This window comes from Mytilus trossulus, chromosome 4 (genome assembly GCF_036588685.1).
Source record: "Mytilus trossulus isolate FHL-02 chromosome 4, PNRI_Mtr1.1.1.hap1, whole genome shotgun sequence".
Taxonomy (NCBI): domain Eukaryota; kingdom Metazoa; phylum Mollusca; class Bivalvia; order Mytilida; family Mytilidae; genus Mytilus; species Mytilus trossulus.
In genome coordinates this window covers 60,216,807-60,239,018 of record NC_086376.1, presented here as the reverse complement: position 1 = coordinate 60,239,018, position 22,212 = coordinate 60,216,807, and the positions used below count along the sequence as shown (strand labels likewise).

Here is a 22,212-nt window from a genome sequence, read left to right as displayed (position 1 = left end):
GATATGCTCTCTTTCTCTCTCTCTCTCTCTTTAGTTAATTAAAAGTTATACGAGGTGTATGATTACCATTATAGTGTACAATGTAATTAAGCAAACCGGAGGTTTAATATAAACAACACTAGTTTACAGATGCTCAAATCAAATAAAGCGAATTAGAAGGCTCATCAAAATATCAAGCTAAAAACGTGAAAAATATCGCTTCAACACCAAATTAAACGAAACCTGATAGTAGAGTGTGCTAACCGATGAGTACAAAATTCCAAAGCTGGAAACGCAAAAATAAAGTAGAAGAAACAGAAACAAAGACCGAGACTAAGGTCTTTTGACTAACTGTTAGATGCTATTTGATTGATTAACAGTACTTAAATAAATGTTTGACTGGCATTATTTAAGTCATCTTATCATTTTTCATTTGTCAAATTTGAATAAATCAGTATAATGTCAGGATTTATCAATTTCCTTTTTTATGTGTAATTGTTTTGATCATTTAAAATCATCAAAATAAATTACTTTTTATATTATAAATCAAATCACTAACATATTTATAAATGAAAAGGTCATAGTATGTGTGGGAACATTTCGTGCCAAAGATAAGGGATTATCTGAACATTAAACTCCCTGTGTCTTATAAACTAAAACAGCAAATATGTCCATGAAATATAATGTATTCAAATTTAAGCTTACACATATTAAGATTAACGAAACGATTATTCTGCACCATATACGCATATATTTTGATTCGAGCCTCACTGGTGGTGCTTTAGCACGCAAAACTAGCGTCTGTCGTACATAAGTTTTAATCCTGGATTCTACGATGAGTTGAGTTTAAATTCCCTTTTCAATTAAAAGTATAAGTTACATAAATTTCGATATGTTGACAGTTTGATTTCTATACCTAATAGGCACTTGAAAAAAATGTATTTTACTTTCAGATCTCTTTTTGCATTACTGTTGACTTATTTGTTGACTTTATAGTTTAAAGTTTACCATCAATACACTCATCAATCAAACAGACATGCTTAATTGTCACCTCCTTTCCTCAATATATTTATCTATAAATATCTACAAACAGATGTATCAACACAGCTGCTGTACAAAACAATAACATTCTAATCGGGTGGGTGAAGTCAATCTTGAAATTACACGGACGAATAAATGCAACAGTAGTATACCGCTGTTCGAAAATATGTTTTTAAAAATCTATTGGTAGTTGTATTTTTGTTGTTGTTTAGGCATATAAAAAAGAGATATTGTATATGATATCATAATAAATAAAAACAGAAGAATATAGCAAGCATAATATCTGGCATTTTAAATGGTCATCATTAATCACCAAAAGTGTAATTAAGGTTGTCAAAGACATTACTAGTACTTAAAAGAGCTTTGCTTTTTTTCAATTTACATGCAGCCAAAATTGAGTCCTTTTTGTTCGTATAGCACCGTTCTTATTTATTTATTTATACATCCTACGCTTTCTAATTCGATCTTACATCGAGAGTGTTTATGAAAACTAATGTGCCCCTCGAATGGTAATGAAGAATTCTAAGAGAAGAATATGAGATTATGTTCATGACGAGACGAACATATCAGTGATAATGCATCTGTAACACAGATATTCCATAGCAGTGAAACATACCCTTCTGACGTCTGTTTGACTTTCAAATGGATGACTTCGACTTTACCATATTTAAACTGAAATGCAATAACTTTCGTGTAAATTTTTATCAGTACCAGGATTATAATTAAATACGCAAGACGCGAGTTTCGTCTACACAAGACTTATCAGTGACGTTCAGATCAACTGTTATAAAGTACAAAGTTGAAGAGCGTTGAGGACGCAAAATTTAAAAAGTTGTGCCAAATACGGCTAAGGTTTTCTATGCATAGGACAAGAAAATACTTATTTTGTCGAAGAATTCCCAAAATTAAACAAAGTTTTGCTAAAAACGGCTAAGGTAATTTATTCCTGGGATAAGAAAATCCTTAGTCGTAAAGCAATGATTATCTATTTAAATAATCTTTTAAAGACACGTAAGCCCTTCAATTTCGTACCAATTTCAAGATACTTTATATACAAACTCCGTTTGAATGTTAAGTTGAATAAGTACTAGTGTAACTTTTTTGCGTCTTTCAATGTTGCCCTATTCTTAGTATATTATGATTTTTTCTATAACTAGAAATGTTGACGTTCTCAAGTAGAGCGATGCTTGCACATGTTTCCTTCATATATTAAACAATTTTGATACAAACAAAGCAATACAGTTAATCAGGTATCAAGTAACATAAATTGTTTGATTTCAGAGTGAAAAAAATCAGGGTTCATGTATGTCCTAAATAAATACCACAAAATTACGGAGGAAATTCAAAAAGGAAGGTCCCTAATCACAAGGACAAAATCAAAAGTTTTAACACATCAAACGAATTGATAACAACTGCCATTTTCCTGGCTTGATACAGGCATTTTTTAAGAATGAAGTTTTATAAGTCTAAGCTTACTACGATTTGTTTTAATGTATAAAGGATAATTTGTACATAGATGATCAAATCGAACTAGCATTTTAAATCTATGCCTATGTATTTAAATTATTATTGAAATTCATAGATAAAAAGATTTTCCCCAAAGTTGTGCTTTTTATCAAAAACAATTTTTTTACATCGGGTGTTAATTTTGAATATCATATTGCACTTACATATAAATATTTTTGTTGCAATCTCAGTAAAATTTGATAAATTGAAATAAATTTAATTATCTTTTGATTTGGGATAATTATTCAGAAATATTGGTTCATTACGTAACAAAAATTATATTTTGATCAGGCTTTTAAAACAATTTTGTAATCATACAATATGACGTAATATTAGTAGTTGCTCAGCAGATACGGAACTTTTGACATGTTATGGACACATGACATGTTTAAAAGAGTGTCCTCTGCAGTGAACCTCTGCATATATATAAATATACACCTGTATTCCTCACGCAAGTCTCATATTTGCTTTCCAAACGATTTTTCAAAGTCCAATAACAAAAATCCTATCCTGACGTACGTGATTCTACTTTGGGCTGGTTATTTTGTTGCTATCGTTTTTACATTGAAGACTATGAAGACCATTGAAAGCATTTTAAAGCAGGAAAATGAAAATAAATGTAGATTTATTATAAATAAATGGGTTTAATTAGTTTAAAGTTCATCAGATTTTGTCATTTTAATGGTGGCCATACAAGGGTTTTCCTTATAGGAGTTGACTCCATTGTCCACATCTTTTAATGTCAAGTGTATTATTGCAATTTTAATAAAACATTCGGTTCGTACTTTTTTCCAATAATAATATATATAAAAAATTTAAATGCTCAAAAAAATACACAAACACACAAACATAAGTTAAGAGCTATATACATCTACTTGTTTTTAAAAAAGGGTGTCGCACGTTAAATTAGATAAAACGTAAAACAACAAACAAATACCAAAATCCAAGGAAATTTTAAACGTAAAGTTTCTTAACTAATGACAACATCAAACAAAATGGACACAACTGTTTTATTTCTGACTTGGGACAGGAATATCTTTATGTAGAATATGCCCATTTAAACCTGGTTTAATAGCTAGCTAAACCTCTCGTTTATATGTCAGTTAGAAAAGAATAGTTTTAATTTACTGTAGCTTTGGCGGTAAACGGTGACTCTACCTTACAGAATATTTATGAATTAAACGGACTTGAACTGTGTAGGAAGTTTTCGTGCCAAAGATAAGAGATTATATGAATATTAAACACATCATATCTTAATAAACTAAAACAGCGAATATGATTCATAAAATATGAAAGATTTTTTTTTATGTGCACTTATATTACTATGACATTACGCACGGTATTGGTGCAACTTAGCGACGTTCCTAATAAAACAACGATTTTGATCGCATTGTTCCACGTAAAGTTTCAAACGTAAACCTTATATCCTATACTCATGTGAAAGTGCCGCTTAAAGTAAAAAGATGTTCGAAGTTGCTTCTTTATAAGGTTTTATTTTTGCAAGCCGGTGCAAATGCAAAATTCCATTGAATTAAAACAAAATTTTAGATACATGAACAATTTTTAATTTTTGCGAAAAATTGTCTGCAACAATAACACAAAATGACAATTTGATGTCTTGTAAAATAATTTAAATATATATAAAAAGAAGATGTGGTATGATTGCCAATCTCCACAAGAGATCAAAATGACACATATTTCGTTTTTTGTTTCTGTCTCTTTTCCCCAGTTACATGTTTATATATATGTTGGTTGTAATTTGGTAATTTCTCTCCCTCGATTAATGTTTATATTCAAATTCTTCTTGATTTGTCTTTGATTATATGTGAAAGATGAAGGTAGTATATTGCAAGCTATTTTTCTTTTCATAATCTACTTATTGTATCAACGTTTTAATATTGGGCTTATATACTACACGCTAATATAAAAGTCCCATTATTTGGTTTTATTTAATTTTTCTAAGGTGTACTTTTTCTCATAAACTTTTTCTGAGAATTTTCATTCATGTGTATAGCTTCGACTCTTTTAATAGCAACGCTAGGAACTACAGATACTACATGTATCTGGCTTAGGAGGATAATTAAGACGATCTCACTTTTGATCGCATATTCTTTTTCAATGTATCTTGCTTTTATAAAGTGGGAGTGTGGTCACAAGTAAGTTATCTCTGTGTTATACCTTCGGGGCATTGCCTTTGTGAAATATCGGAGTTAAATATTTCGACATCCGTTATATGAATGAATTAATGCAGATATGTATTTTTATGCATATTAAACGAGAACTTTATTTTATACAGATCAGACCATTTCATGAAATTATGTTATGATAAATATGCAAGAAAATTCGTATACAGGTTAACGTTATGATAACGCGAACGTTATATTAAGGTTACGGGGACATTTCATTGGACATCTTAGATCGTTTTGGATTTTCTACCTGCAACTCAAACAAAAGTTCATATCATATCATTTTAAAGAAAATCAAATGTATTTTCCATTCATATCAGTTAACAGGTGTTAAAAATTTGAGATTTAGTAGAATTTCGTTTGATAAAAAGCTCTGAATTATTCTTTGTGCTATTTTGTCCATCGGGAAATTTTATTGGACCCGGGAAAAATGACTATGTTTTTAAAATAAGACCGCAGTTACATAATGATGACTTCAGATAGCTTCTATGGGACATGTATTATTTTTCTGATATTATTGAAATCCATTTTCGACCGTTACTTTGTAAGTACACGTTATATCTTATGAAAAAGAAGACAGAAAGTTTTTTTACGGGTTGAGCAGCTAATTGGGACATTTTTTCACATTTTTATTTAAACTCTTCTGACAATCTTCCTTCTATTACAGTAAAAAACGTCTTTTACTTCATATAACGTATAATGTCAACAATACATTTGTAAAATTTTAAACCGTTCTTCTTACTAATGAATCCGCACTGGGATTTCAAAGACGCACATAAAACAAAATTGTAACAGCAGGACACCATTAAAATGACGTTATAGGCATCGAAATGAGCAAAGTTTTTCATTAAAAAATATCAAAAGCACAAAATCATCTATGTTATTGATTTCTATGGTTCATTTCCTTTCGATTGATATGCATAAAATGGCTATTTATTGTATATGATAAGAGATTTATTTTGAATAACCCGCCTTCTAATCCATATTTCCAAAGTGACACCAATATCGTGCGCAACGTCTTTGCGGTTGTTGTTCGTATTGTAACTGGATAATGTTATCTTACGACAACCGGTATTAACTTTTGTTTCAATCCAATTTTCAATCAAAAGCAGCTTTAAACTTTTACCCAAATTTCAATATTTCCACATTTTTCTCTTTACATAATGCATATAAATCTTTGAAAACATTTTGATTTACTTTCGGATTTTGTTTTCTTTTACAACATTGTACATGTATTGACCTTTTTGGTGATTTAATAATTTACGGTTTACCTCATTGCACCCATCAATCAAACAGCCCTTTAATAATTGTCACCAGTTTTCAGTTTATGTATTTATACGCAGATGTATCTTCACAGCTGTTGTATAAAATCTGATGTTCAATTTAGTCTTAGAACAAAATTAGCATCAACAGATGCATCATCTTTCGAATTAAAAAATCAAAATATTATCAGCAAAAAAATCAGTTTCATTGCAAAAGACATGATAACAAGAATGTGTCCATAGTACACAGATGCCCCACTTGCACTATAATTTTCTTTGTTCCGTGCACCATGAAATCGTTTTCAAAACTCTAATTTGACATTAAAATTAGAAAGATCATAAAAAAGAGAACATATGTATTAAGTTTCAGGTTGATTGGACTTCAAGCTCATCAAAAAGTACCTAGACTAAAAACTTTAACCTGAAGCGGGACAGACGGACAAACGAACGGACGAACAAACAGATGCACAGACCAGAAAATAAAATGTTCCTCTACTATGAAAGGTTGGGCATTCCAATCTCTGTCCTTACTTGAGTTTCCGGTTAGCATTATTGAGGAAGATATATATGAGAAAATAGCTTTTATCATAACGAAAAAGAAATATCATTTAAAACATACATTATTATCATGTCAAGCATATAATAAAGGAGCACACGATGTTTAAATAATAACACCTGTGACACTACGTTATCAGGTAAATTTAATTGACTTATATCTAATTGACTTTATCACAATGACCAAGTTCATACATTCTACCAAAGATTAAAAAAAATAAAGCAGTTTGTTTACTTTAATGTGTAAACAAGTTTCCGGACACAGAACATGCAGAAAACAACCCGCCCTGTCATTCTACTAAATTCCAACAAATTTGATTCAGGATTGAAGAATTTTTTCAAGCATTTTCAAGTTGACTAGATTAACCTCTCCAATTAAGCTACAACACTAGGAACTTCTGTAAATGTTCTTAGTTCCAATTTTATAGGTATATAGATTTGCCTAAAACATTTTTATACCAATATCTAGATAGTGATAAATGTCTTTATGATGAATTGGGGATTAGGATAGTTCCGAAACGGAAACGATCACTGTACATACAGATTACATAATTTAGATACATAGTAGGTCCCGAAAAGAGAAGTTTCGTTATCCAAATTTATATAATTAGCCAGTCATTTTTTTTTCTTTGGGTTGGAGGGGGGGGGGGGGGAGCGGGGGTATTTCAAAAACGAAGTTTTGTTTATTTAGTTGAGAAGAGACGGGAACGTTCACTGTATATCCCACAAAACAACAGCTGATAATACTTCTTTCCGGATATTCTGTTTCAGTATAAAGGACAACTTTGTAAATGATTACAAAAGTGTATATCGGACCAGAATATTCATCTTTCATGTGTGACAAGATAATTCATTTTGAACTAAATGGGGGCCATCCTCAGAATCAAATGATTGTCGCCTTACATATCAAACTGATTTTTTTGAAAGTTTATGTTAAACTTATATGTCAATTATATACTGAATATTAATAAATAACTTAACATTAGTTGTAACATTAAGTCAAATAACATCATTATGTAAAACAATAATGTCTCCAGCATCGACTGTTAGATTATAATTACAGATCAATACACGGAAGTGTTAACATTTGTACAGGAAATATGTTCAAAACATTTACAATTGTATGTGTGATAAGACAATATTATTTATTTCTAAGATCTGCTAGGCTTCCACCTCAGAATCAAACGGTTGTACTCTTACATATCACGAATCTGATTTCGTTAAAATATATAATAAACAGGTCAATACAGTGGCAAAATCCGTATCGCATGCTGTTAATAAACTTTGAATTTTTCGAAAAACAGTAAGGATTTTCTTATCCCAGAATTAGATTACCGTAACCGTATTTGGCACACTTATTTTTTAGAATTTTGGGTCCCCAACGCTCTTCAACCTTGTACATGTTTGGCCTTAAAACTGTTTTAATCTGAGCGTCACAGGATGAGTCTATGTAGACGAAACGCGCGTCTGGCGTATCAAATTATAATCCTGGTACCTTTGATAACTATTAACAACAATCAAATGAATTCTGCAAGTGTCTATGCCATATGAGATAAGCACTCGGGAATAGGCCATGTAGGCAGTTTAATAAGTGAATAAGTTTGACAAGTATGTATATTCCCGCGGGTGTTTACAGTATATTGACCATTATTATGAAGCAATGAGATTCGTAAAACTATATGGGTATCGGGGATAACCTTGCATGCATGAATGATTTCACACATAACTTGTGAAGATCAAAAAAGTTGTTGATATGATAATTTCGAAAAGTGTCAACTGGTGCAGTTAAAGAAAGATTTGGTCACAAATATATTCGGACACCTTTTTCGATTCATCATACAGGTGCATGTTATAAATGCGAGTAAAACAGTCCCAGCGGTGGTTCATAGAGATGAGATTTTGTATTTTGTCCATGGATTTATGATTTTTGAACAGCGGTATACTACTGTTGCCTTTATTTACCGCAAATAGAACAGAAGCAGAGAATACCTAATGTATCGGCAAATATTATAATATCGTGTTTATTTTTACAATCAGTTTTTTTTTTAAATTAATGTATTAAATTTGGTGTGACAGTTGCATGCCTTTCTTTTTGAAAAAAAATAACCGTCTTCAAAAATGGAAAAATAACACGTTTAATAATTTATTGCGTCCGAAGCGCTTTTCTCGATGTACCTTCATCAGGATGAATACCAAAATGTATGACAAACGCGCCGCTGATTTTAATTTTCATATTGTCAACTTTCCATTTCTATGTAGCAACATCCCAGCGGCACAAGCATATGGAGTATCTGTGTCTCAATTGATACGTTAGTCTAGAGCTAGCTCAAAGTAAATTGATTTTGTTGAACGAGGAATACTGCTTTCTCAAAAGCTGCTAAGACAGGGCTATGAATCATTAAATTAAGGTCATCACTCAAGAAATTTTACGGTCTCAATCATGAGCTGATTGGCCAATATGACAAAAGTGTGTCAGAAATCATATCTGATATTCTTCTTTAGTCATAATTACCTTCCATCACTACCGAACTGAACAAAGAAATAACACAACGGGTGCCGTATTCTTCCGGAGCACCTGATATCACCCCGCTTTTTAGTGGAGTTCGTGTTGTTTCTGATCTATTATTTATAAATGTTGATGTAAATGTCCTTTGGTTTTGTGAGTCTTTGTTTACTCCTTGGTTTTGATTGTTCTTGTCTTATATAAAAACGAAAAACGAGAAACACGTATGTACCACATAAACAGACGACAACCACTCAACATCAGATTCCTGTAAACAATTGCAGCGGGATTAAACGTTTAAATGATACCAAACCTTCGCCGTGCATTTATGATTGTTATACACCGTTTTGCGTGTCAGGGCATTTATTAAATTGTTACAACTTTCAAATAGTGGTAGCAGTCGTACTATAACTGTGACAGCTATCTCTAATCGTTGTTGCAGTCGATTTATGTTAGAGACAAACACTTTTAAAGTTTGAACAGTTACAAAATAACTGCAACAGTGAAATTCAACAACTGTTACAACATAAACAAACATTTTTAGTCTTAGAACGACCGTTACTGGCATAGACAGTTGTATTTTCGTCCAGAAGTGTATAACAGATTGATGAAGCAGCGAATAGGTCAACTTAGTACGATCTTCAACACGGAGCTTTGGCTCACACATCGAGGGCCCAAAAATTACTTTATAAACCATTCAAACTCGAAAACCAACAGTTTCATCTATATAAAAAAAGGAGAAACGAGAAACATTTATATAATATGAACCAAACCACCAACCCTAACCACTGAACATTAAGTTGCTGATCAACAAATGCAACGAGTTTTAACGTTTAAAAAGGTGCCAATAGACTACAATAGCATTTCATCATTTGCATCTTACCTGTGAGGTCTAGAATCCGGAACGAGTCTATTCAATGGTATTATATCACTAGCTAGAACATTAATTCGGTGTTTCTTTAATAATTCCGTAACTTTTTTCTTTTCTTCTCCTACAAACGTAACCCCTCGGCCGTTTTCTCCGTTATGCATATTATTATTACTTCCATAGTTATCTATTAAAACATTTCCTGTTTTAATATAACTATATTTCCTAAACTCTTCAGCAGAAATAGTTATCTTTTTCAAATTTCTTAAAGTCGCATTCGTAATTAAAAAACTTAAGTTTTGAACAACTGATTTTTTAACGGTTCGTAAATACTCCTCTTTTGAGATTCCTTTTTTAAATAAAATGTTGACTTCTTCCAAATAAATCAAAGATTTAAATGATACAACTAATATGAACGTAATGATAAAAGTCCCCAAGTAACGAGCACTCAATCTCATTCTTACACTCGTATACTAATATCAAAATTGAACATTATGTGTTAAACGAAGTGTTTTATTTAAATTAACATGTATGATAAGTATTGATCAAACCAAATCAATTTTACAAGCTGTCAGTCAAAGTAAAAGCAATTTTTATCAAAGCACGAAGTAAAAAGTTAACTCCTACAAATGTTTTGCAACTGTTAAAGTATGAAGCTATTAATCTTTCCCATCGAATAGCATAAGCCAGGCACACAGGAACTTGTCTTGTCTTTTTCTGAGACAGGTGCATATGGGCAAATAGTTCACGCTATTGTAATATAAAATATGTATTGCAAATGTAAAGTATTGAATATGATTCTTTTCAGAGGAAGTATAGATAACATTATGTTCATTGATGTGTTATTCTAAACTGTGATATATATATTCCAAGAGTCAATATAATTATAACTGTATATAAAAAAGTTTTAACGTTTTTGCAAAAACAAAAGAAATATGACCCAAATTGCTATAATGTTTATTTTTACAAAATATCACATTTAAAAACCACAGACAAATCACTATAATTTAAAAACTATCCATAATTTCTGAGTAGCACTTTATCATTGTTTTCATTACTGAGGACATGTCAATGAATGATAGTCTTATTGCTGAACAAAGTATTAATGTTCAGCAAAAATTATCTTACAAAAAAGAAACTGAAATACGGAAATACATCGGATGTTGGTCCTGTAGTTAGATATTTTATTTATACGAGTGACGCGTAAATTACACACTGGGTTGCATTTTTTTCTTTCTTTTTTTTTTTTATCTTTAAATGAGTGTTTTTAAACGTAACATAAAATGTTAAAAAACGATCGAAAGCATCTACTGGAATTTAATGCCGGCGTTGTACATTGGCGTATAAACCGGCGTGCACCAAACGTACAGAGAAAATTGACAAAGTCGGTAAACCTTAGTTACACACCAGAGGAACGCTAAGCAATCGTTAAACGCGCGTTGCATGAGTTTGAAGTATGTCGAAATACAAAGGTATACGCTTGGTGAACGATACTACTCGAGGAATTTTGAATGCAGCTTAAAATTTTTGATCCAGCTCAAGCGTGTGCATAGCGTATGCCTGTACGCTACATGCACGTAATATATACGCTACATGCGCGTTGAAGACACGTTTAGTGCACTTTGTATACGCTTCAAGATCGTTTGGCTTTAACTTACTTTGTAACAAACACCTCATAATGAAACGTCCAAGATACAACCGGGACGCGTCTCAAATACGTTCAAGAAACTTTTTTCCTTCGTAGCGTACGTTCCATCTACGTTAGACAAACCAGGCACACACCAACATACATTGCTTGAACGCCCGATAAACGCCTAGGAACGCTTCTCGTACGTCCAATACACGCTAAAAGCTTGGTGTGTACACGTTACAGATATGATTGACATGTTGAATGTATCCAAAATGACTAGCGTATTGCCGGCAGCGTACATGATTTTTAACATGCCAGGCGTGCGGCTGATGTGTGAAGCCGGTATTATTTATATACAGTTTCTTTTATCTAAAAAAAAAAATTACGCATATAGGCTAATATCAAAATCCTGAAATGCTTTTCAAATTAAATTAAGAGGATCTATTGAGCCTGTGTCGCTCACCTGGGTCTATGTGCCTCTTCTCTATCGAGCCTGTGTCGCTCACCTGGGTCTATGTGCATCTTCAACAACGGATTCTCTTTATCTTTGTGGACTAGTAAGACTAGAATTCATGAAAAAAATCTCTACTTTGATCATCATTTTTGCTTATTTAAGTTTAAATTTCTATCTGTATAATTTTTTTTTAGATAAAAAGCAACAACGCAAAAAAAAATAACAAGGATAAAAAATAATGTTATAAAAGAAAAACAACTCCAGTCAAGTAGTATTCAGAGAACACCTAACAGGATAGTGGAAATACTTTTTACAATTATAAATCATCCGATGTGAGAGTAATATTTCTAACCTACTGTGCACGTCAGGTCATGAAAAATCTATGAATTGTTCGGATAATCATGCCTTTTATCTAATTTTAAGCACATATTTTTAGATATTTATGGTCTAAGTGAATACGGTCAAATGTCCGATACGTGATTATTCGTCAAAGAGTCAACTGCAAAACAATGACAAATAAATCGTCAAGGATATTTCATGATAAAAAAAAATGAATGAAAAAAACCGTTGCAGCTTGAAAACGGATGAAGACATCAGGCATTTTTGTTTACTTGACATCTGCTGTCTTAAATTAAAAGAAACATCAACAACAATAATTAGTGTTAGAAAAATGTTGCGTTAGATATATTATAATCAAAACTGTAACTGTGTCATGAATTTTCGTTCGGTATATTTAAGCTTTTGAAGTTGAAGTACGTACATTGACCTATAATGGTTTACTTTTATAAATTGTAATTTGGATGGAGAGTTGTGTCATTGGCACTCATACCACATCTTCCTTTATCTATTTTAAAGAAAAAATTCAAAAAAAGTCTAAAGTAAATTTCATTTAAATGCCAGTATTGAAGTGGTCAAAATTTTGAAAGCAATCAGATATATGTCTTCAAATTCAAAATAGATAATTATGAAGCCTCGTTTTGATTTGTGAATAAATATCTGCATCAAGACACCCTCTTCCTTTGATGATATCCGGTGGATATTTGTCGTCATACTATCATCTGATATCATTATTATTTTTGGTTGATTGATTAATTGGTGCATGTGAAACACAACTTTCGGCTATTTTGTGGTGGCTGAGAATACCCGAGTGCCCGGATGAGTATTTACATCTCTGAATTTTTATATACGGAAACTAAAATCTTCTATTATCCATGAAATGTTTTTAGTCAAACAATTTTAAATTCTCTTTAAACGGGATTTCTGCAAATGTTTTCTTTAAAGTTTTTTTATCTATAGTTTTGACAAATGTCACGTTTAATTGGAAAACTCTTGAGGTTACGTAACAAATTTGAAAGAACAAAAAAATTAACTGATCAATGGTTATTTACGAATAACATGACGTAACATTCCATATCTCCCAGGTAAAGATGAAGTGAACTTAGAGACAGGTTAAAAAAATGTTAGATAAAATTTTATTTAAGTATGTACATTCTGTCGTGTCATTCTGTCGTGTCATATATATAAATACATCGACCATGAACACATGGAACAGTGCAAACTTCAGTTGCAGTATGTTCTAAAAATCAGAGAAAAATGACCGGCCATTGCTTTATCCATACATGTATGAAATGTAACAAGTTTATTAATAAGCTTAAAGTACTTTTATCTAGTGACAAGTACGTTACATCCTCCCACACTATACAGTAAACAGTTATAACTTTAATTGCAACAGTCAAAATCTTCAATAAAACTCAATATGTATATCGCAACAAAAATATATGGGTTAATTCAGATATCGCACAATACCAATTATAGTCGAAAGCATAAATGCCCGACGTAAGGGGTTAAACCAAATATGTACAGATATGGTTCATTGGATGATGGATGTGTACTGGTTGATATAATTTAGTCTTTAGATGCATGATTGTTTTTTAATTGTTGTTAATGGCTTTGAACTATCTGTCAGTACCTGGGAGTAAGTACTCTCAGATATGCACTAAGTGTCTTTTTGTTGTTGGGATTTACAAGTACCCGGTCACGTCTACTCTGTGTATTATTTGTATTTGTATCAATCTGATGAGTTTAGCCTTTTTCAAATGATTTTTATAGTTCGTTCTTATGTTGTACTGTTATACCACTGTCCCAGGTTATTGGGAGGGTTGGGATCCCGCTGACATGTTTAACTCCGCCACATTATGTATGCATGTGCCTGTCCCAAGTCAGGAGCCTGTAATTCAGAGGTTTTCGTTTCATTTTGTGTTACATATTTGTTTTTCGTTATTTTTTTTGTCAAAAAAATTAGGGCGTTAGTTTTCTTGTTCGAATTGTTTTACATTTTCATTATGGGGTCGTTTATAGCTGACTATGCGGTATGGGCTTTTCTTATTGTTGAATGCTGTACGGTAACCTATAGGTGTTAACTTCTGTGTCTTTAGGTCTCTTTTCATACCGGCATTACCGTGGACTTGAGAGTACTTATCTTTAAATGTCTATTACAAACACATATACATTATGAAAAACGGAGTTGTATGATTGCCAATGAGACAGCTAAGCAACAAAAAGTTAGAGGACAAAGATGTAAAATTGTTTATGTGAAGTATAACAATAACTTGTATTTATAACTCGATGTAAAATTTTAAAACATAGACATACTTAAAATAAGCCGTGGTGCTGTTAGGGATTTGTGTAACAATTACAATCGCCTTTTTGTTAAAAGTATATTAAACGCTAGGACATATCGATATATATCACCATAAAACAGGATAAGTATATTGATTAAGAAGTTATTTCCTTATGTTTAGAATAATTTGAATGCGCATTTATTGGAAATTAGTAATAATTTGTCACATTTATATGCGAAATACTCAAATACTATAAGTTCACATTTTTATTAAATATTTTCGTTCGTATGGGCTAAAGTACACTTCTTATGTACTTACAATGCTCAAATGTGCTGTACTTGCACTTTTTTCATTTCGAATTGTTAAACCTTACTGTGTAATGCACTATAGGCATTGACATATTTTTTTTTATATATCTCGTAGCTAGTGCCCCTTTAAAGGTAATGTTAATATTATTACAGAATGGATATTTCTTTCTTGTTCATATTAAATGTCATATATTGTTTTAGTTATTCCTGTTGTCCTTATTATAATCTATTTTATATTTTATTGTCAGCTTAATAGATGGCTAAAACTTTCGATATGTGAGGATAACGAATTTAGAAGGAAGAGGGGGAGTCGAACCTTAATTGGGACTCCGGGATCTGGCTTTCTAAGCTCGGGATCTCGGGATTGATCCTTTCAGGACCCGGGAATTTTTTTTTCGAATTTTGGGATGACGGGATTAAGATTCCTTTAAATTCGGGATCTCCGGATTTCATGATCAGGACCCTTCCGGACCCCCCTCCCCCCTTTTCCCACCCTTTTTCGGTGAAGCATATCGTATGAACAAATTAAAATAACAATACTCCATCCTATCATGTATTCCTTTAAATTGTGTAGAGAAATGGTCAAACGTATTTACTCCTTCTCGTCTATTTCTTTATCACAGATAAGTTTATGTTCAAATAAAAGATTACGTGAAATAACGTAACTCGTATATATAGACTAAGTTAGTAGGTGTTGAAGGTCGTTTATACGTAACAATAATTATAAAACCACCAATTCACTTTAATATTTAAAGATAATTTTATCATACATGTCGATAGCGACTTAAGTGTATATATACGTACATGTACTATATATCTTTGAGGGCTATTACAACTAACAAAGAAAACATTCTTTTTATTAGTTGTGTCCGAAAGTCAAATGTTTTTAATTATGTACTTGGTTCGTCGAATACCAATACAAATAATTTGTTGAATCCATTAACGATTAAAGGGTCACTCTGTTTAAAAGCATATACAGGATCATAGTAGTTTTACTATCGGACCGTAAATGCAATTAAAGTCATATGAAACTTCAAAATTTCTGTTTTGCCTTCTCAAGCGCGGGTGTGTTTACATTCTTTCATCACGGCTTTCCCATCGCACTTGCGCTGATCCGAGTACACAGTTATTTCGTAGTTCGCTTTCTCAATAATAATTTCACAGTGTGGTGAACTACTTTTGGGACAAATTATATCAAAATTATAGAAAACTTCATCGGCTCTAACTCAAAATATGAACAATTTTATGTTCAGGGGGTCTTGAAATCTTTTGACAGCTTCCGAAATGCTTAATTTAAACTTTTTCAGCTAGACCAAATCACTACTTTACTTTAAGATTCATGAATCAATTTTTTTCTAGTGTAATTTTATCCCCCTACTTGCTACTTGAGGCATAAAACATGAAGAAATAAATTTGGAAGAGGTATAAAAAAAAAAAAGATTGGCATGTAACACACTGTCCACACTAGGGACTATATGGACAACGAATATCAAGGGACAATAACTGTGTACTTGGACCCGGTGTGCGCTGGACGAAGTTATAACACGAGGTATTGTAGTTTAAGGTCACTGCATACGGGAAAATATTGGCGAATTAGTGTTTTGGAGGTTAATAATTCAATATCGGTACATTAATGAAGATTTTGATAATATAAAGGATTGCCTTTACAAAATGGTCTACGTTCAATTCTTTCAGAGTAAAGCTTAGCCATACAAGTATATATAAACGTGCTGATTTTGTTTATATTTCAAGTTTCGTATGTGTGAAAACCTGCTGTATTTTTAAAAGGTGGAGAAATTTAGGAAACAGAAAAATCTTTGTCAAATTGATTCAGCTTTCTTAAAAAAAGTTGCGCACTAGATTAAAGAAAAAAAGAAAACTTTTCAAGGACACAAAAAGGCGACACTCAATCCAACGATTGTGAAAAGAATACCTTTTTGTATCTTGAAAGTTCACATTCCAATATATCATGATAAATTTAAAACCTAATCCTTAGTGTGTCAGATAGAAATATAAAGTATTGTTATCACTTGAAGAAGTTCATATTATTTCAAGAAGTATAATCTTCATGATTTTTATCAAAATTGATCGTGAATGATTAGACAACGCATTATTTCGATCGTGAACGAAAAGGCGTGATCAGATTTAATATAAGAAAACCAAATTTCTTCAACCAAATGATATACTTGTAATTGCTTGATTCGTAAAATTAATCATTACTCAGAACGTAAATTAATGCTTTAATTTTTGGTAAAACATATGTTGGACTCTGAACCGGGATGGTACTAAGAACCGCGATGGTCACGCTGAGGTCCGATGGGTTGAAGCTGAAGTGCTTTTTCAATCACGCTGAAGTGTGATCTTGGCATATTGACGATGGGGGTAACGCTGAATTCGCGATGGTTTACATAAAAAATGTTTGCCATGATTTCATATCGATGTTATTTTCCAGGTTTTTAAGTTAATAATTTCAAAATCTTCAAAAGGTTCTGTTTTACGTGTATACGATTGGGCGCGACATTCTCTAAATACATAAGGCCCCATAAGAACCAACAGACGAACGCTCTTCTTTATACTATAACGATAAATGAGGAACTCATTAGAGGAACATTATTTAGATAAAATGCTAATTCATAATTATTTCTACATGTCGAAAATCAGAGAGGACGATTATGTAACATGCAACTGTAACTAAGGACAGCCATAGACCATGCATATTAATGTAGGTAAATTAATATACTAGCGCTATTAAAAAAATACTTCTAATGATAATTGCACATCTGTAGGCTTTTAAACTAACAACCATGAGACAAATAGACCATCGCAGATCGCAAATTAGCTTACGGAGCATCGCACCTTAGCGTAGACCATCGCATTTTAGCGTGACCATCGCACTACACATTCCCCATCGCAACTCCGAGTCCTACACATATATTCATCAAGACCATTCTGTAAAACTGTTTTCATTTAAGAGGCAATGCGATTAAGGCATCAAAGATAACAAGACTTCAAGGAGCGTAAATCTTCGAAAAGTAAAATTCTTTGTATTTATAATGCCAAATGCATCCACGAATGAGAGAAACGAGGTGGTCTTCCTCTTTAAACTTTTTAATGTGTATGTTTTTGTTTCCATCAGGGTTAGATCAAAGAACTGAAGAAGCTAGATCGTTTGATTTGGTATACATCATTACATGTATATTGAAGATGTTCTTTCCATTAATTATACACACTTTTCTGATTTGGTCGTATTAATACTCCTTAACTAGAGATTACAGGCATTACAAATACAGCTTACTTGGTATAATTCTTATACAATGTATACCCGAATTTGACTACAGCGGTCATTCCAATACCAAAGTCTTTGACAAACGAGATGATTTCACTTTTGAAATTATAAATTTTCCTCAACTTAGCAGCAATTTACCAACTTCATCCGCGTATGGAGTATTATACATTACTCTACTCATACGATATTCAGGAGCTTACATCTACTACTCAGAATTTGTAAAATGTCATCAGTATCTGAGTTAAAAAAAATAATGAGCCAGAATTAATGCGGTAGTGCCCTCGTCTATCCCATTTCCACACTTCTTTTTTGGAAAATACCAAGACCAAGTAGATATAATATATTCAGTGTCTACTTCAAAAAAAATACTTGATGTTCTTCAGTTATTGGTTGTTCCTCGTGCAGATGGCGATTTTGCTCAAATCAGGGTCGCGTTTAATATCGTAGCGGCTACATAGGGCTACGTAGATTGTTGTCTACTGAACGAGTAACTAGCCTAGCTGCTATCAATATGCTAGCTACACGTTTAATAGTCATAAATTTAAGTAGCACTACGTAGCATGATTTAGCTGCTACGATGTTGAACGCAACCCTGTTCTACATAGATATTGAACGCAATGCCAAAATAGAAATTGTGTTATTTAGCGCATTTCTGTGGACTTTGTTTTCACTGCTTACGTCTCGGCAATTTGTGTTTACTGCATACTTTTAGCACTATAAATGCATGGTATTATATTTGAACAAGGAAGACAGAATTTTGAGAAAATTATCGACAAAAACATATCTTTTGTGGTATGCAATGAATCATCATAAATCGTGTTCACCAAAAAAAGATAAATTATAAATGTGGAATGATCATAAAGATTCTGAGGAAACTTACCCGGGAGGTCTTGCATCAGGAACTAGTCTGTTTAAAGGAATTATATCACTGGCTAAAATATTAACTTGATATTTTTGCATTAATTCAGTCGCATTTCGTTTTTCTTGTCCAACAAACGTTACACCACGTCCTTTTTCTCCATTTTTCATTGGATCGTTTTTTCCATAATTATCAATTAAAATATTGCCAGTTTGGATTTTATCATCTTTCCTAAATTCTTCAGCAGATATAGACACTGTTGGCCCTTTTCTTATGTTATGAACTAATTTAAAAGTTACAGGCGCATTACTATCTGATAAATTAACTTTTTGTACAAAAGTTGATTTCATTTTTTTAATATAATCCTGTTTGGATAGGAGTCCATTGCTTATTAACCATTTTGTATCTGCAGAATACACATATACTTCATATGTAAGTAGCATCAGAAACACGGCTACTCCTGCCCCAATATATCGGGTTCTCAGTCTCATTATTAAAGCAGAATATCACAAAAGTTCTACAGTAGAATCGTATTTACACTAAACAATTGTAATTTATATATCCTATTGCACACCTGAATAATGCATGCTCATTAAATCTCCGTAATCCTTTCATCTTTTATAAAGAATTTAACATATGAACGGATTAGCGAACGTAAATCAATCGTTATCAGGTTAGAATGCAGCAAAAATAATGTTGTCACTTATTAAACATGTAAAATCCAACTCATTGAAAAGCTCCGAATATTCCGTACAGAACGTGACCACATGTCTTCGGAAGTCAGGTGTTGATTTCTCACGTTCGTTATCATGAAAGTGACAACACAATTGTTTCCAAAGGTTGGATAATACGGTACCATCATTATAATACCCTTTTAAGTAATAATTTGTGATTGCAATGCATTATTATCACCTGCAAAATGACATACTCTTGTTTTAACTGATAAAATCAGGTAGATTGTCCAGGTAAAACTATTTATATAAACAATCCTTTACTGTGCCATCGTCCTTTATTGATTTTACAAAGGGTCAACCATGTGTAACATCATACTATTTAATTTGAAATTCGAAAGCGAATTAAAAGTTTTTTCAATAGGCGATTGTCATATACAGGAAGGGAGGAAAGATCCGTCCTTTTTATGATACAAAAGGGTAATTGACAAGTATTTTAACGATAAATGAAAACAAAAGAAAAATAATCCGTTTACATAAATAATTTTTACATTTGCAAAAATGTTAATGCTTTTATCAATACGCTTACAAGCATTATCATCGATTCAATTCCGGTGTTGGAAATACATTGAGGCTTCTTTTACAGTTTCTGTAATGTAGAAAATACATCTTTTTTTAATTGGGTAACATATAATCACAGCACACGACAGTCGTATAGTACATCAACTATTAGTGAGCAAATATTAAACTTCAAGGGGTGGGGAATCGGGGGGTATGTTTTTTTTGGTCCGAGTAAGAAAATTGTTTTCATGAAAAAAGTGAGAAAATTTTAATGAATTTGTTAACGCTATCAAGTAAAATTATTTTGTTCAAACGGTAAAGATTCAGAATATATTGTTCTTGTCCTCTGCTTGTACAAAACAAATATCTCATCAATTTGGGAATAAGAATATATTTTTTAGCAAAAAAAAATACCCCTCCCCTAGGCCTTTTGAAGCTTAAAGGTCGTTCCCGGCTTTCTACTGAGTTAAGTTTATGGTATGATTTGTGGTATCTTTCCATGTGGTCTAGAATAGAATTCGGTTAAGCATAGGGTACATGAAAGACAATAACTCATCTGTATGTGTACGAGTCAAAGAACAAGTATAATGCTACCTTAAGTGAGAGATTACTCCTGTTTAAAGCCGAGTACAAATACAACTGATATATTTAAAGACCCTAAACAGTTTATTAATTTGAGCATTTGTTTTTGCTTTGAAAAACAGAAACACTTATATTTATAGCATTTATTTTCGACTTAAAATATATTAGTTTTTATTCGAAAGCGAGATAAATTGTCTTATTTGATGATACAAAAGGGTCATTGGTTAGTATTTTAATCATAAAAAACGCACTTAAGAAATGTGTATCCGTTTATCTATCTATATGGTTGTGACCCGGATTTGTTTTTACTAATCAATTTACAACTATCGAACAGTGGTATAATGTTGCCTTTATTAACTCTTTAGGTAGCGTATTTAATATTGTGAATGGAAATGGGTAATATGTTAACATGGTTAAAGAGACAAGAGCATACAACAATCAAAGGCCACCAATGGGTCTTTAACGCAGCGAGAAAATCCCGCACCCGGAGGTAGGCATTAGCTGGCCTATAAATACAATTGTATACATGTTCAGTGAAAATGAACGTCACACTAAACTCCAAAAACATATAAATGAACTAATTTAAAAACAAAAATAAAAGACCGGGTCAGAGGCTCCTGACTTGGGTAAAACTCAGTTGATAAGAAGTTCGAGTCCGATGTCAGGTAACAAAGGAAAATATGCAAAACGACAATGATAAAAAAGACTACTTGCAGTTAATGATATGCCATCTCGAAACCTCAATTAAACTGTTTTGAACATTTTAAATTAATATATACCAATACAGCTATCGAACTTTTCATAACTTTCTAAGTATTATTCAGTTTCATACAAGAAATTATAACACCGACCATGCAATTTACTTGCATCGGAATATACGGTCATTCTTAACCACCTCTCCCTCAACATACATTGTTTAGTGAGGAAAATAACAGTGCATTTGCCTCAGGAAGACACAGTTTTCTGTTTATTTGTAATTTGAGGTCAAACATTCAGGTGAACAACAACACACGTGTTATTAAGCACATGTAGCCATTCTACTGTCAAGGTAAACTGTTTTAAATTATGTCCACATCATCTAACCTACAATAGTATTGACCCTGATACTTGTAAAAGCATTTATTATTTTGATATGTCATAATTATGTCAAAATTCAAATGAAACAGGCAAATTGCTTAAATATAGTTGCATTAATTGATTCATCAAAGACAAATACATGCATGTATGATGTGACACCTAACACGAATTCACACAAATACACATATTCACAAACTCAAAAACAGAACACTATATTTAGGCCAAATAAAAATATGTGTGGTTCCAGTTACCCTACCTATCCT

General features: G+C 32.2%; 1 protein-coding gene across 1 annotated transcript in view; it reads right to left on the bottom strand.

Moving 5' to 3' along the window:
* The window catches only part of LOC134715664 (polypeptide N-acetylgalactosaminyltransferase 1-like), a 35,527-nt gene extending 15,455 nt beyond the window's left edge, over positions 1–20,072 (bottom strand). Inside the window, exon 1 of the mRNA XM_063577990.1 lies at positions 19,080–20,072. Coding sequence (XP_063434060.1) covers positions 19,080–19,549 — 470 coding nt within the window. The 5' untranslated portion in view covers positions 19,550–20,072. The remainder of the gene's footprint in view (positions 1–19,079) is intronic.
* Between the last annotated feature and the right edge of the window lie 2,140 nt (positions 20,073–22,212).